Here is a 17,254-nt window from a genome sequence, read left to right on the forward strand (position 1 = left end):
AGGGCAATGTTGTCTCATTATTTAATAGTCATAAATGTTTGTTAACTAAAAAAATAATAATAAATATTTTTTATGCTAATGTTATTCCATTCACATCCTTCCTAACATTCAATGTTCATGTGAAAGTATTTATTTATGTCATAATATTCTCTATCAACATTTCAATAAGTCATGAACTATATATTGAGAAGAAAGTTTAATTTTTATACTAATTTTTTTCAATGATAAACATGAAGATAGTTAGCATATAAATTTATGCTGACAACATTACAAAATGAGCTCTTCATCTAACAAAAAGGCATATAAACAATATTCTCAAGGTGAAAAAATCATTTCTCATTATCTTAAATGAATCAACCTATAAAGTTGACTATCATAAATAAACACATTCTCTCATATGCACTATAAACAAAAAAGCATATATGTAGGTCATCATAAAATGATTACCTAAAAACTAATTTAGCAATTGAAATGTCATAATCTACTCAAAATCCTGACTTGATTCAATGTTAATTGGAGAAAGATATTGAAAAGTAAGTTTCATTAGTTATAATTAATAGACGTTTATGATTTTGAAATTATGAGAACAATATCACTCCTTTGAGAGTAGTTTAAATGTAAAATTACATCTTAACTCATAAAAAGTGAATCCCATTAATTACAATTAATGAACATTTAAACAACAGGGGCAATATTATTTTGATTTAATTAGTTTAGAGGTAAAATTGATACGATAAGTGGTTTAAGAACAACATTGCTTATCTAAAAATAATTTAAGAATAAAATTATACCATGGTCCTTTATTTATTTTTGGCTTCATTTTATATCTTTAAAAGGCACGTGTGCAGTGCATTGTACCCTATATTGTACCCTATATTGAATATTAGGTTGATCACATTATATGTAATTAATATTGTTTATATAAGTGACGACGTCTATTCATTTGTGCACCTGACCATGAATAGATGCTTGTATTTTATAAATTTCCCATGTAATACAAAATTTATAAAAAATTGTAATATTCATAAATGATAAATAATACTCAAGCGTCTCACATTCCCGAATCCGGTCTTTTTGTTTGAAGAAGGAGGAGGAGGAAAACACGGACACCTGCGTGGATGTTGGGCAATGGAACAGAATATACAAACAAGCAGAGAACGTTTTGCATTTAAAAGGCATATCATATTGGATGAGATCTTAATGGTGATGGGCAAGTGGGTGTTCGCACATTTGGGATTTCAGAAACCATTATTATTTTTTTAATTGGACAGACAGAGACCCTTATTTTGGTTCTATTTTTATATTCGAATCCTGTCCCCCATCCAATCTCTTCTGTCCGGGGTTACAAATGCAGCTACTGAGATGAATATTTTCATTTAAACTCCTCGCCTACATAAATATTTCCCCAGTAAAAAGAGAATTAAAGTATTCCTAATTGATTGTCATCATTATAAAATAAACTAATTCTATTTAAATTAGCATTATATTTTTATACTTATTTTTATTTAATAAAATATTTTATTTTAAAATAATTATAAAATAACTTACTTACTTTGTTAAAAAAATATAAGGCATTTTTAACCAAATACTACATCAATAAAGTAATTATTTACTTTCAAACTAATTTTATTTTTTTATATTTATTTTTATTAAATATCTTATAATAAATATAAAGTTATTATCAATAGTGACATTTTAAAAAAATAATAATTATATTTTAAATAATTTAAAAATATTTCTAAATATTTAATTTTTTAAATAATATTTTATATTTTTTTAATGAAGTGAGTATTTTGCACAGACTGAGTATAATTTGTTGATGGGCGTGAAAATCCATGAATAAAGGAGAGAAGCAGGGCGGAGACAGTTTGCTATCCTTGATTCCGAATGCGTGTCGCAAAAGTTTCCCACAGTATCGGCTGTAAAAATGTGGGAACCCCAGACCCCAGTTAGATTGAGATATTTCTGTGGGGTTTCTCAGTGCACCTAACCTGCCAGAAAAGTGAAGCCATTTAAACAAAGTGAGGTGTGATGGACATCAGAGAGAGGGCACCCCAGTTCTGCAGCTGCTGCAGTTTCATTTCATGATGGTTTCTTGCTGCAGTTTGTGTTTTGTTAAAAGCTTGGAAGCCGGTGGCTTACCTCACTCCTCCCAAATGCCAAAATTCAGTGGGGGAAAAATAGGAGTGATCAAATCAATTTCAGTTTCATTCATTAGAAGTGGGAACGCACTGCTTTTGGAGGACCTCGAAAACAAGGTAAGCATTGCAAAAGGTTGGAGGCACCATGGACATCTCAAAAATAGGTTAGGTTCGCCTCAGACACTGATAATGCTGTCAATTTCATCCGAGCTATAATTTGTCATGGAATTAGAAGAGATGATAAAAATAATTGAATTAAAAAATTTTTAAATATCTCAATTATCAATTAAACACTGCAACAAAACCCTTAAACATTTTAAAAGAGCTTCAATTTTGTTAGAATGCTTGGTTTAATAAAATCAACATATACTCTGATTCTGCAGAAGCTTTCTCACTTATCCAATATAATTTTCTTGATAACCATTCTCTCTCTGGTATTATCAACAATGTCAGAAAATTAATCATAAAAGATTGGATTATTATCTTCAAACACATGTTTAGGAAAACAACTAGATGTGCGGATATGCCCGCTTATCAAACCTCTCAAAATAATCTTAATCTCATTGTCTATAATAACTCAAGCATGCAGATCTCTTATAAAATTTGATATGATTTAATTTTGTCCATCTTTTATATAGTTTTCCGTATTCTTATATTCAAAAATAATAATGATAATAATAATAAGGCGAGCATTAAATCCCATCACAGCAGGGAGACGTGAGTGTATAAATTCATTCATGGAGTTGGAAGCTGCACGGACTGGCATCCAAGGAAAAATGATCACGTGCGTGGGGATGGAGTTAAAGAGCTAACAAACCCACAATGTAGTAATATTGCATTATTTATTGATCACATCAACTAATCACTCTTTCTCTCTTTATATATATATATATATAAATCTACATACACAATTTTAAAAAGTTAATTAACTATAAAAAAATATCTGAAACTAAAAAATTCTATGTTAATAAACATAAGTATACTTTAATTATTTTTTTAATGTAAATTATAAAAGAGAATTTAAAAAATTAAAAATATATGCTTGTTAAAAAATTAAAAGTAATAGTTTCCCTACTAAATAGAAACGAAGGGAATACTATTTAATAATAAATTCCTTAAAAATTGTGACATGGGATTACTGTAATGTCTCTCTCTCTCTTTGCTTTTTTTTTTTCCCCTCTTTCCAGGATTGTCTTTATTTTTATACGATGTGTCGGAATTTTGCTTTCCAAGATCTGTGATTTCTTTTCTCGGTTCAGTCACGATGCATGAATATGGATAATAATGCAGAACATGTTTGTAATAGCGAGGCATGGGAAGGCACGTGCGACGGGCGTTTGAAAAATTGGAGTAGGTAGATGCTTGGTGTCAGTCACTCTACTCGAGCGAGTTTAAATATATATGTATATATAAATAATTAAAACAATAGGAAAAGATTCTACGGAATTAATAAAAACGAAAAGGCAACATGGGTCCTGATTTAGATCGAGCCGCCCCTCGCGGTGCTACCTCATCCCACGCACAAAAACGTGAAACATTGACATAATTACGGTTGAAAAGATCAATATTTCTTCATTATTAATTTGTTCTCCCAGCTACTCCAAGTTTCGCTGGCAATAATTCTAGCCCTGGGCTTTTGCGTCAGGTGACTGTTAATTTTTCCACTTTTGGCCAAAAATATAGCCTTGGGTTTGTTAGAAATCTCAAACACACACACACACGAATGTGAACCGGTTTTCTGGGGGATCTTCATATCTAAATCAACTTAATTTGTTCTCGGCATTTAAAAAAAAAAAAACTTAATTTGTTCTTCAATCGAAAAACTGAAACGGACACCCATTTGTTCCTACGTATACGGTCCTGTTCGCGTTCAAGGGTCAATTTTATCAAAGGAGAAAATCAACAGTAGGAAAAGATGCCATCGGACGCGAGTGGAGTGTTCATCAGGCATGAAGCATACCCAAGATGTTGATATTTTTTTCACACATGATTTGTTGGAACTCTTAAATTCTACATCTGGGCTTTCCGGACCTAGTGAGGTAAGATGGAGAGAAGCTCTTCCTTCTATCCTCTGAGAAACTCTTAAATTATTTAGGCTGATGGCTTTTTGTGCACACCCCCATCTATGAGGATAACCAAAAGCTAAACTAACTAAATTGAAGCGTAACTAGCAAGTTAGGTTGCACATGCATTACATTCTCAACACACATACATGACTAACTTCAACAACCCAGTTCTGTTGGATTAGTGGAGCAACCAACCAATTTCTCTACAGGCTCCTCTCCAATCCAAGCTGTGTCACCGTGCTAGCTCTTCGATTTGATTTCATAGCACCATCAGAGTTGATCTTGACCCAGTTGAGCGTTTGTCCCGCTTGACTGGTTTTAGGTCCATTTGTTTAAAATTAAAAAATAAGTTATTTTTAGATAGTTTAAAGATTTTATAAAATGCTTTATTTTGTAGAAATTTTATAAAAAGTATATCTTCTTTTATGTTTGGTTACAATAATAAAAAATATTTATTAGTGAGTTATTTTAAATTTTATAATGTCTTGATTTTTGTTTTATAAAAATATTTTATTATATTATTTTAACATTTTGTGATATTTTCGTGTATCCCACCTCTTTAAAATATTTTTTCTCATTTAGTACATTAAATTATTTCTAGATATTACTTTTAGAAGCTACTTAAAGTAACTTCCAAAATAATTAAAAATAATTTTTTTCAAATTCTGATTATTTTTAACAATTTAAACAAATATCATAAAAACTCATAAAATATTTTTAAAAAACTGATTTTTTTTTTTGAAAAAAGCTAAAACAAACGGCCATTACTCATCCTTTCTGGCTCAGGGCAGCTAAGATTGATTGGAGACATCTTTTATTTTTCTGGCCATAAAGACAACTTGGGTATTTTCAGTGGCAACTACTGGTTTTCTTAATTGATAAAAATACACTATGACAATCAGAAGCACTATTAGAGTTTACACGTTTTAATTCAATATAGGGCTAACTGAATTAGAATATTGTCTAACAAATGTAGTGCTCAAAGTTAGTTGTGGATAATCCAAAATTTTGAAGTAGATGTGACCAATAACCATGATGTTGAGTTAGACCAAAGAGCAGAGGAGGACGCAAGAATACAAGATCACAAGTAGCACCAAACAGACACAAATTCCCCAGCGTTCGTCGCATCATTAATAGAACAACAGGCTTGGTTGTAAAGCCCATGATAGTACTTGCAGCCCACAGTTTGAGAGAAAGCCTGTTTACTTTTAACCACTAAAATATGGTTAAATAAATAACCTGACCACTGATGCATTCGGAGCCCGTAAATGATTAGTGAATCAATCAGATAATTCGGATGCTTAATTTCTTGGTTGCCTCAGATATGGCCTCCGGGGTCAAATAACCAAGAAATTGACCAAAATTCCTCATGACCGGAAAGACCTTAATATGTACACACTCGTAATCTAATTTATGGAAATTATTCTCTAAATTTACTGTAATTATTTTCGTCACGAGTATTCACACACACACAGCCCCCTGTATTTATACACTCTGTATCTTTAGCACAAGTCTTCATACTCACTGTTTAGAAAAATGCTCATACTGTAAAAGATAGACCGCCCTATTGTCCACATGTGGAGTGCCTAGGTACTGCCGAAAGGGTAAAACTAAAAGCAATGTCTTATTAAAAACAGGTTAGTTGTTTTGAATAAAACTAACTTGAAGCCGACGTTAATCTTGTCAATTTTCTTACTTGAGACGTCTTGTAATCGGTGAAATGCCATGCTTCTATTGAAACTTTAAAGTAATCAATTGACTGTATTAAACAAGAGTTTTTGACAAGTTGTCAACAATCGAATCCGCATTACTCCTCAGACCCTAAATGTTATCTGTTTGCATTACCTGAACAATCTTTTACTATTTTCCTTTATTTGGATTTTCAATTCATCCTTATTGATTCAAGTATCTACAGCCTCTTTTTAACGGCACATGCTCATCATCTCCACAGAGCTGAGCCAAGCAAACCTGAACGTTACACCAGCCTTTCTTCATGACGAGCTTTGTGCATCTTGTTTTTCTGCTGACTTCAAATATACCTATAGCTAGAACGCCCATCGGTTGATTATTACTTATCTTATGGGAGTCAAAAGATTCAGAACATTTAGAATTACGAAATAGGGAATCATGTTTTCGTTATAGCTGCATATAAAGAAGAGATTAAATTAAATACTAAGTGAGATCTGTTTTTTCTTAAAGGACACTTTGCCCAATGTGTGGAACTGTGGGGCAGGGATCTGAATCCTCACTAGTCACTACTAAAAAATAAATGTCTCTAGATAGTGGATAGTTTTGCTTTTCTAAATACTTTCACCATCTATGGGTTCTTCATTATGATGGCCATAGCACCGAACTCGTTCTCTGCGCGGCTAACCCAACTTCAGGCAACTAGCGATGGGGTTTCTCTCACCAACATGAGTGGCCAATTTGGGACCTCTAGATCTAGTTCTCTTCCTCTAGGTGAAAGCCTGTACATGGTCGTTTATTTAATTTTAAACACTGGCTACTCCGACTTTTTACTCCCTCAGCCTTTAGGAACTAAATATGTATCCTTTTAAGTTTTAAGAACTAAATAATTGAGGATGCATCTTTTAGAAACGACAAAATACATTTCTTCTCAAAACTATCAAGAAAGGGAAGAAAACATTCACCACAGCTCCACTATATTTATTACGATTCCAGTTGCTTCCATGCTTAGCCCCACAACAGCATGTGCTGTGCGAATGTTGGTCAGACTAAGGGAAACAAAACAATAAATTTCAATCAGTTGTCAAAGCATCTATTCTAGACAATGTTTAATGTGGTCAAACTGAGTCCAATTGTTACGATCACAAGCCATATGAGTAAAACTCACTCTCAAAAGGCGCTTCATAGGAGGAGGGTGTCTAGTTAACTTATAAACCACACTCCACTAATGTGGTCTCCCAATATGAAACTCATGATATAGTCCACCCCTCAAGGGGATGTCTGCAATGGCTCACAATCCATGGCACTTCATTTGGCCTTCAGCAGGTCAACCCCTCCGTGAGTAATCCTTTTCGCGAATGGCAACTCTCAACGAGAACACTAATGTCACGACCACAAGCTATCTGGGTAGAACTGACCTCCAAAAAGCACCTCAGAGGAGGAGGGTGTTTAATTGACTTATAAACCACACTTCATCAATGTAGCTTCCTCATGTGAGACTCATCACACCAACCTCATCCACTTCCTTTCAGGTGGATTAGTCAGAAATTTGTTCATGCCTGTTACTGCAAGAGTTCTCTTTTAGTGACATTTTTTATTATTTGCTACTTAGGTCGTCGATGGACAGCTGCACTTCTTCTGGAGAGGTTTGGAATCTGACCTGACTCAACTTGAGCAAATCCTTAATCCCAAAGGTATTTAGGGTCAGTTCATATACTATAAACAAATTTGTTCATGCAATTGTTTATTGAAAGTCCTCAAGGGGGCAATCTCTGATAGTGGAGGTTGGTGATTACCTTAACGACGTTCGTGATCCTCTCTTCCTATATTACACACTTTATAATGATGTCTACCTCAAGAGAATGAATCCAACTACTACATTGTCTTCATCTTGTGGTAAGCGAACTAACCATAATTTTATTAGTTCAATAACGGCTGGAACCATCTGGCAGCTCCTCTGTTTGCTCATCAGCTGAATGGAAGTTTAAGTCAAGAGTGACCAATTCAAGAACCATGTTGAACATTGAGAAGGACAAATGTTAACATTTTGAATACATCAAATGTATCTAAAACAATAGACGCTGCCTATATGGGGGTGTTATCTATTCGTTCCTGTTTTTATATGTTCAAACTTAGTGGGAAAAAGAAATGCTGAGATATAGAAAATGCATTGATTGAGAATTAACTGTTGCTAACATGATATTCTTGCAAACTTGACTCTTATTTCGTGACTGTACAATCATTAGAGATTCCCTAAGTAAACATGATCATAAATATATATATATACACACACACACACCCAATCAACTTCAGTTGTGCAGGAAAGATGCATTAACAAACACAAGCCTCATTCCTCTGCTGTACAAATTTGACATTTAAGTTAGAAAAATAATTCAATCCCAAAAGTCTCTGTCACGAACAGAGCTTGGGCAAGGATCTTGCATAACTATTCCCTGATGCTCTTGATTTTGATATTTTTGCCATCTGGGTTTGCATCTTCCTACAGATTTTCTCCAATTCCATAACTCTCCACTGCATTCCTTGCAAACGTGCTCCCAGTTTCTCATTATCTGCTGAAACATCAAATTTCCCAGAATACAGAACAACCTGTTCGCCAGCTTTGTCCTTCCTTCCCTTTTTACCAGCATCACTAGAACTACAAGGCGAATCAGTGAAAGAAGTAGAACATGGAGTTGTTGGTGTACCATGGAGCAAGTTGTTGAGCTTGGACTGCTGAGAAATGAGAGCCTGAACAGCAGAATTTGAGGGGAAAATTGTGTTTTGAGAAAGGTGTAGGCAAGCCTCAACTGAAAGCTTCTCGTAATTTAGACCACAACTTATTCTCATCCTCTCTTCTTCACACAATCCAGCGTGAACCTATAATAAAACTCATTTAGTTCAAATTGTTCAACTAGATTAAATTTCTAAAGCAGTCCAGTCAACATTTTCTGAATATCACTAAGATGTCACTTTAACATGTCAGGCGAAGAATAGAAAAAGATCCAAATCTCTCCCTTTAATCAAATAGCTAACGATGTGACAGGAATTAGAGACTTCAAATTCAAAACGAAATTTGGAGTATGAATAAAGAAAGAATAAAAGAAGAAAATTTGGTTACCTTTAGATACATGTCCATTGCATGGTAGAGTTCATCATATGAGTCTCTTGCATAATCAGGCAGTGCTGTGGCAAGGGCCATGAACTTGGAAGGTTTCAAACAAGGATCGGGGGCTATTTCTGCTGCATACAAATCTACCAAGGCAGCTACCTTCTTCATTCGAATGGGAGTTACTAGACAGGTTCCCCCTTGACGTAAGAATGCTTTCAGAAATCTCAGAACAAGATTCACATCATATAAGTAGCTTATTCCATAAGGAGATGGAACGAGCAAATTGTCCAAGGTCGCCTGATCCAACTGGGAACCAATCATATTCTCTAACTTATTCCTTCTGCACTTGTTTATGTTCAAACCTAATGTGAGTCGGAGAATCCCAAACAAGGTCTTGCAGGACACAATACTCTGATCCATATTGCAATGCATATCTATCACCATTTCTATGATCTTGCGCTTCTCATCAGTTGTAGCAGTGGAAAACTTGGCCTTTTGATAAAACAACAAAAACCTACTTATCACAGCTTGGTCCAATTTTCTCACAAGCATTGATTGCACCAACTTTTCAATGTTCAAGGGGCTCAAAAATACTAGATCTTCAAACCACCACGTTGAATGAGAGAAATTTGTCTTGATACTCTCAGTGCTTTTAGAGTCGCATGAAAACCGAAACCCAAAACTGTCTGGAGAACAAGTAGATGGGCATGGACTTGCCTCGCAGGCTAAAACCAGCCTCCCAACAAGTGAATCCAAGCATTTTTCTAGCATCAAAGAAGAATCTGACACTAACCCTATACTCTGGCACTGCTTCAAGGCAATCAAAAGGTCAGACCATGTCCAATAGCTAGTCTCCTGGAGTGATTTTTCAGTTCGCGCCAGTAAATTAGAACCCCCAGGCACAGAGTCTTTCATTTCCATGAACTCAGCAGCACAATGAGCGAGGATCGAATTGGCAGGAGTTATGTCTGTTGTTCCATTACTATAACAGAATCTTAACATGAGCTCAAAACCTTCTGCACCACCTGGAAAGTCATGGAATATTACTTTAAGCTTTCTGGTGCTGCCACTGGTAGATTTGCCAAAAAATTTTGAGAATTTACCCGAATACTGAGCAATGACATCCTGCAAATTAGACCCGTTCCAAACAGAGTCACACGTGAAGGGGAGAAAATGTACGCAATGTCAAAAAATTGGATCAATGTCAAAATAACCCACCAGAAACATGGAATCGCTGAAAAGCAGACACACGAGAAAGAAAACGAGGGAGGAATATGAAAAGTAAGTCCACAACTAAAGGTCTTAAATCATCAAAAGAATTAATATGGTGATAGAGAGGTGGTTAAATTATACATTAGGGCAATCAGGAAGGATCACCATCGAATTTTCTCGCATAGCATCGTGGAGCAGGCAAAGAAATTTTTTGAAAGCAACCCTTGGCCCCTCTTAAAATACGTGAATAAAACAATTGAAAACTAAAACCATTAAATCCCCAGGACCCCAGCCAACCACGGCAGTAGCAATTAATATGATGTGCACCCAAAACAAAAAAAGAGAACCAAAAATAAAGAACACAAAGTGCCTTGTGCTTTGGGGTGAGCCTTTGAGATGATGATAATTGCTATAGCCAGAGAAATGATAAAATAGCAGTTACTGGACCCATACCCCACCTCCCACCTCTCTGCAATGTAGGTGCAAATTAATGATGAGCAGAAAAGTACGAGATGAAATTACCAAGGACAACTAGAAAACATGGGATAAAAATTTGCGGAAAAAGGAGAGGTAGTAAATCATTGGACCGTAATCATTTTCAACTTTCAAGAGTCTAGTCGGAACATTCAGCACAAAGAGAAATCTTCAAACAAAAAATTGAAAAAGTTGGGCCTTGTGTGCGTTCACTGTAGATCCTAAACAAACGAGAGAGAAAGGGAAAAGATCCATATTTTTACATTAGAGGACAAATGAACAGATGAAGAAAACCAGACCGTCTTGATAAAAAGGCAAGTTTGGCAAAAGGGAAAATACAATTTCAAAGGTGGAGCCAAAGGTCGGATTTCAAAAACAGTGTTGGAAGAGAAGAGGCTCACCTTGTCCACCATGAAGGTTTCTTGTCCATTTACATCCACTTCAAGAATAGAGCAAACTTCCATGACTAAAGCAAATAAAGAAAACCCGAAACCCACTTCAAATCAAGAGTCCCTTACTTTTTGAAACCTGCATAAAAAAGATTCAAGGAAGAGAGAGACGTGAGAAGACCATAATGGGCGGTGAGAGTGAAAGGCGACCCAACAGACCATATTCTTGGATTAGCAAGAAGACAAACAAAATAGGGACAGACAAGTGCCCTGTAAAGAGGGTCGTACAGTAGTAGTGAATTGGCGCACAAGCAATGCGATTCTCGCCACTGGAGATGATACGAAGACGAAGCTCGAAGTGTATTGGAAGCAACAAGGCATATAAAGACAGAGAAATGGCATATAAAAATGTATGGCCGGACCATGAGTCAGAGAGAGAGGTTCAGAGAAAAAGAACCAGAAATAACTCAAAAAGAAATTAACAGATCCTCTAAAGTTTAACAGCATAGCAACAACACTACCTCCTTCAGTCCTTCTGACATTCCTGCAAAAATAAGAGTAGGCGCCTCCTATAAAACTATGTAGTTATGTGAATAGAATTATTCACGTTGAGGGAGTCGTGGAAAAGACTTGGAATTCAAGCTATATCACAATTTCATCGCTGCTCAAGTCTCTAGATTTCTGCGCCCACCGCTTCCACCCACCCCCCGTTATTTTTGTCGCCTTCATCCTCCTTCCCTCTCTCTCTTTATTCCAAATTTAACATTTCGACCATTTTTCATGGGCAGGTGGCTGCGGGGACCAATACTCTCGGCATCCCCACCTCAGTTCTCCGCTGTAAGGTCTGCCCCCTCGTCAATTTTATGGACCATCAAAGATTTAATCCTTAAAATGCCATTACTCGGATTATTTTACAAGCTGATTCCTATAATTTTTTTTTTCTTATATTCCAAATTACTCTGCTCCCTAATTGCAACAGCGCGATTCTTCCACCGTCAAAGTAGCAGCTCCTCCAAGAATTGCAGGAGCTCATAATCCTGGAAGATGGTATTGACGAATATAGATGCCTGCGGCGCCGCACTTTGCCTGTAAATCGCATGATTAGATTTATGAAGGGGTGCCTGCCTTATTTGCTTAACCATAATGAAACTCTGATTTTGTAATGATTGGCCAGTCATCTTCGTTAAAAAAAACTTTTTTAACAAGGGGTTCAGTCCTTTTTTTGTTTTTTGGTTAATTGTTCAATAGAGTTAACCTTCCAACTGATGCTCAATTTTTTTTTATCAACATTTTGATATTTGCTATATTTATAGTGGATCACACATGCCTTGGGTCTAAGTGTTTACAATATTTAAGCCTGGACTTTTGTTTTAGAGAGTTGTACGTAAGTTCTAAATAAAAATTTGACTGCTTGTAAGAATTAATTAATACTTATAAATACTGAATTTTGACCCGTAAATACTGATTTTTTTATAAATAATTAAGCTAAAAATATAATTATTGTTTATCTGGGATCTAATTATATTTTTTTGGGGTGAATAATTAAGCTTGGACATTATTCAGAGTGTCTCTCATTATCTTACGTTGCCTCGGCGTTTTTCTACTTTAAAAAAAAATAAAAAAAATTGCTACTTCACATTTTTGTTTGCAAGATGTCGAGCATGCCAGCCTAATTTATACTTGTTACTTTAAAAAATATAAGATATTTTAAATTAAATTTTATCATGCAATAAAATGATCATTTATTTTTAAAATAATATCATCTTTTCAAATTTACTCCTATTTAATTAAATATTTTATTTTAAAATAAATATAAAATAATTGATTTATTAAGAGCACTTTTAAAAAAAACATAATAATTACGTTTTGAAATACTAAAACTATTTTATATTTCTTAATATTCAATCCCTTACATTTTTTCATAGAGAAGAAGTACTCAATATGGATATAAAATTTATAATAAATTATTTTGCTTAGGACAAACATAAACAATCGATTTTGTTTAAGCTTCTATGCCATACATAGAATATTTTTAATCAATACTTACACCTTTAAAAAATATAAAGTATTTGTAATTAAATTTTATTTCAATAAAATAATTTATTTTTAAATTAAAATTATTTTTTTATATTTATCACTATATAATATAGCGTTCACTTTAAAATAAATATAAAATAATTATTCAATAGAGATATTTTAAAAAAAATAATAATTACATTTTAAAATATAAAAAATATTTAATCACTTAAAAAATATTTTATATTTTTAAATGAAGAAAGTCATGTACACATATAAAAATGACAGGAGATCTCATGATTTCATTTTTTAATACTTTGTATTTAAAAAAGTGTTTAAAAATACTTCCAATTGAACTGGCAAACCGTGCAGCGCGCGGCAGCACCATCCTTCAATCAGCAGCGGCATTTTTCTTGGGGGACAAAAATGAGGGATATACGAAGACGGTAAAGTATTTCTAATTCTCAGTATATTATTATTTGACAGTGGTTTTTATTTTCCGTCATTTTTCAAAATCATAAAACAAATTGAATTCACTTATTTTATGGGCATACAATGTATTATTTTTTAATAATTATAAGACACTTTTAATTAATTTACATTTTTAATAAGTCAATTAATGATATTTAAAATTATGAGTACATTTTTTTCGTTATCAACAACATTCCTAATTAAGTGTATTTTTAAAAAATATTATTAATTAATTACATTTTCAAAACCCAAAAATATGTTATGCTGTTAAATATAATACTATTAAAAAAATGTTTATAATGCTGAACAAAGGAAAAAAAAAAAAAAAAGGGAGTGCTCTATAAATGTGACAATTCATAAATGCACGCGATGGGAACGTCATAAATGTGACATACATTCACGTTAGTTGCATGTGGGGGAGGGGTAAATCACGACACGGGCATTTGAGTAACAGAGTCAAGTTACCCCTGCCTTTGCATCAGGTCCTGCATGTGCTGTGTGCAAAGATAATGGATTAAACTCACAAGTGCCCTCTCTCAGTGTGCAAATAATGTAAATGACAGCAACTTTGGCCAATGATCACGATTCTCATTAACAGTAGCCTGTATTTATAAGTGTTTACCTGATGTGGATGGTTAGAGTTGGTTCTAAAGTAAAATAGGAAGACTTTTGTGCGGTTGTTACTGTGAACACCGTATTTTATCCGGGCATTTTTTTTTAATTTTAATAATAAAAAATTAAAAAAATATAAAAATAAAATTTAATCCTTTTTAGGATTATATTTTCAAAAAAAATCTTGCTTAATTTTTTAAAAAAAAATCTCTCTTAAATTATCCTAACCATTCAAAGATATTGGGAATCAATTTTTTGAGACTCAACTTTTTTAAATTTCTCTCCTTAAATTTTTTGTTTTCCATTTAAAAATATGTATTTTAAAACTAAACTTTTCTTTCTCTCCCTCAATCTAATTAACAAAAAAAAAAAGCATTAAAGAATGGCTAAAAAAAAAAAGAGAGCATCAGAACACACGCACACACATACTCTTTCGGCCATGTGCAGAAAAAGAAGAAAACAGCAGAAAAAGAGACACAAAACGCAGAGACACGAAATGCAGACACAGCACCCACACGCGAGTAGAAAAGCACAGCAAGGAGAACCAAGCATGCACAGAGCGCGCGCGCACATGCAGACGCGACAGAACAAGAAGAAAAGAAGCAAAGCCCAGACGCAGCAGAGAAAGAAAGTAAAAGGAAGCACGTAAACATACAGCCACACAGAGAAAAATGCAAAAAGAGATTAGACGCATGCATGCACAGTAAAACAGAGCACAAGGAATAGCAAGCAACTAGCATACGTACATACACTTTCGGCCAACAGAAAAAGGAAACAGAACCAGAAATGCGGCATGCAGAGCAATAAAGGGAGGAGAAAACTGAAAACAAAAGAAGGGGGAGCATAGGAGAGACCGAAAAAGAAAAAAAAGAGACTGGGATGGAGGAGGAAGAGAGGAGATTTTCTGCCATACATAAAAACAGAGAGAACCGAGAGGGGACGAAGGGGCTGAAAAACAGAGCAAGAAGGGAAGAAAAAAAAGAAAGACAGTGACAGCGGAGAGATGACCGAAGGTCGTGAAACAGAGAGCTAAGACGAGAAGAGAGGAAAGCTGGAAGGGAAGAGAGGAAAACTGGAAGAGAAGAGGAAAAAAAGAGAGGACAGAACGAAAGACCGAAAAATCAAGAAAAACAGAGCACGAAACACGGATAGGTTCGAGACAGAAAAAAAGAAGAGAACCGTGGGAGGAGACTGATCCAAAACTGGAAAAAGAGAGAGCCAAGGACGATAGGGAGGAGGAGACAGAAAGAAAAACACTGGCAAAGGAGGAGGAGAGAACCGGAGGAAAAAAGAAGAAGAAACAAAGACCAGAAGAAAGTAGAGAAGAGAGCACAAAAAAAATGAACAAGAGAGGGAAGGAGAAGAAGTTGGAGAAAGAAGAGAGACCGAGGGTGAAAGAGCACCGGTAGAGGGAAAGAGAGAGATCTTACATTTTATTACTCTCTCACGACAAGATCTATAGATAGAGAGGGAGAGAGATTCAAATGGTTTGGGATCCTCACCGTCATGTTCCTGATCATCTGGCTGCTACGTTTTCACGAGAAGATGGTGTATGATTCTCTCAATAAATTCTGAGTCTTCAACGTCCACTTTCTACTGATGTTCATGGGTTATATCTTCATGTCTGGTCAAGCAACGATGGCATACCATATGATACCGAGTGGGAGTCTGAACTGATGTCACACAAGTGCTGGATGTTTTACAAGCAACAAAGAATCAAAAACACGTTCAATACTTGAGGTTGAGGTGATGAAAGTCTTGTCTTGAGAAGAAGAAGAATGCAAACCTAGAATCACAAGTTACTCAGGTGATATTTAACTCGTGTCATCTCCCTTAATTTGGATTTGATTCATTGATGAATATGTATATATTGATAGATGCTAAGAGTGTAGACTGATCCATATATATATGTTTAGGCATTAGAAATTCATGAATCAAATATTTGTTTTAGAATTTAGAACATACTTGAGAGGTGTTTGACAAAATAAAAAAAGAAGAAGAAGCCTGTGAGAATATCGTTGATAATTTGTTAGGTGATTGTGGTTTGAAGCCGTATCTATCATGGTTATGATCTTGCTAAAGTTTATACCAAATATGGATTTTTTAGAATATATCCCCAGGTTAAAAGAATAGTGAACTGTCAAAATAATTTATTTCTCTATTCTTTCCATTGCTTTCATCGCATGAATCGTTTAGCCAACCATAATATTATACACTGCCTGCAAATGCAAATATCTTAATTACCTATTTGTTGTGTGAGATTTTAAGAATCTCCATAGGCATTTAGAATGATCCTCTATCGTGTAAATCAATAAGATTTCGCAGGTATGAGAATCAATCTTGTATATATTAATATAGGTTCGAAAGCCCATTATTAAAATTAATTCTCTCTTTATAATAAATATTTAAGTCTCATGTGAGATTTCAAGAATCTTCGTAGAGACTTAAATTAATCACCTTATCGTGTGAGATAATAAGTCCTCGCAGATATAGCGATTATCAATTTTTATAATATAATAAGTGATATTTGTAAATAATCATATAATAAACAATTTAGAAACTTAATTAACCAAATTAATGTATTTAAATTGTAACCATATTTACCGATTATATCTTTTAGTCATGTGAGATTTTTGAATCTCTGTAGGCTTCTAAGATCATCGTATTGTCGTGTGAGTCAATAAGACTCTGCAGATATAACGATTTAGTTTTTAAAAAATATATATATATACATATATATATATATAATTAATTAAATTTAATTCCTTTATCGTGTGAGATTTTAGAGTCTCCGCAGATATTTAAGATAAATTATATTACCGTATAAGCCAATAAGGCTATACAGGTATGATGATTAAAATCCTTTAAAAAATATATACATACTTAAGTAAAATTATTATTAACACTTAAAAATATACATAAGAATATAAATCAATAAATTAAATTGCCATACTCTTTTATCGGTGAGATTTTAGAATCTCTGCAGATATTTAGAGCAATTGCATTATCGTATGAACCAATTAGGTTCTGCAGGTACTGCGATTAAATCCTCAATCATAAAAAAAAATAATTTTAAAC

At 34.2% G+C, this 17,254-nt stretch overlaps 1 protein-coding gene and 1 long non-coding RNA gene across 9 annotated transcripts; one reads left to right on the plus strand and one right to left on the minus strand.

Annotated features, from left to right (window-relative positions):
• Positions 1-8,067: 8,067 nt before the first annotated feature.
• Positions 8,068-11,800, minus strand: LOC129316425 (BTB/POZ domain-containing protein At3g22104). 8 transcript variants are annotated; one of them, XM_054960846.1, is made up of 4 exons: positions 11,599-11,800; positions 11,090-11,216; positions 9,012-10,127; positions 8,068-8,770 (listed from the first exon to the last, which is right to left on the minus strand). In XM_054960846.1, exons 2-4 carry the CDS (start codon positions 11,150-11,152, stop codon positions 8,306-8,308), a joined length of 1,644 nt encoding a protein of 547 aa, XP_054816821.1. In that variant the 5' UTR covers positions 11,153-11,216; positions 11,599-11,800; the 3' UTR covers positions 8,068-8,305. The 8 variants fall into 8 exon arrangements, with proteins under 8 accessions (XP_054816821.1, XP_054816822.1, XP_054816824.1 ...); XM_054960847.1 differs by having other exon boundaries at positions 11,366-11,800; XM_054960849.1 differs by lacking the exon at positions 11,599-11,800 and having other exon boundaries at positions 9,012-10,027; positions 10,106-10,127; positions 11,090-11,300.
• LOC129316426 (uncharacterized) lies at positions 11,781-12,497 on the plus strand. Its single transcript, XR_008594795.1, has 2 exons — positions 11,781-11,919; positions 12,057-12,497. It is a non-coding gene; the product is annotated as an uncharacterized LOC129316426 (long non-coding RNA).
• The last annotated feature ends 4,757 nt before the right edge of the window (positions 12,498-17,254 follow it).

Source organism: Prosopis cineraria, unplaced genomic scaffold (genome assembly GCF_029017545.1).
Source record: "Prosopis cineraria cultivar Desert tree isolate PC_DT_omini unplaced genomic scaffold, ASM2901754v1 PC7, whole genome shotgun sequence".
In the NCBI taxonomy this organism is placed as follows: domain Eukaryota; kingdom Viridiplantae; phylum Streptophyta; class Magnoliopsida; order Fabales; family Fabaceae; genus Prosopis; species Prosopis cineraria.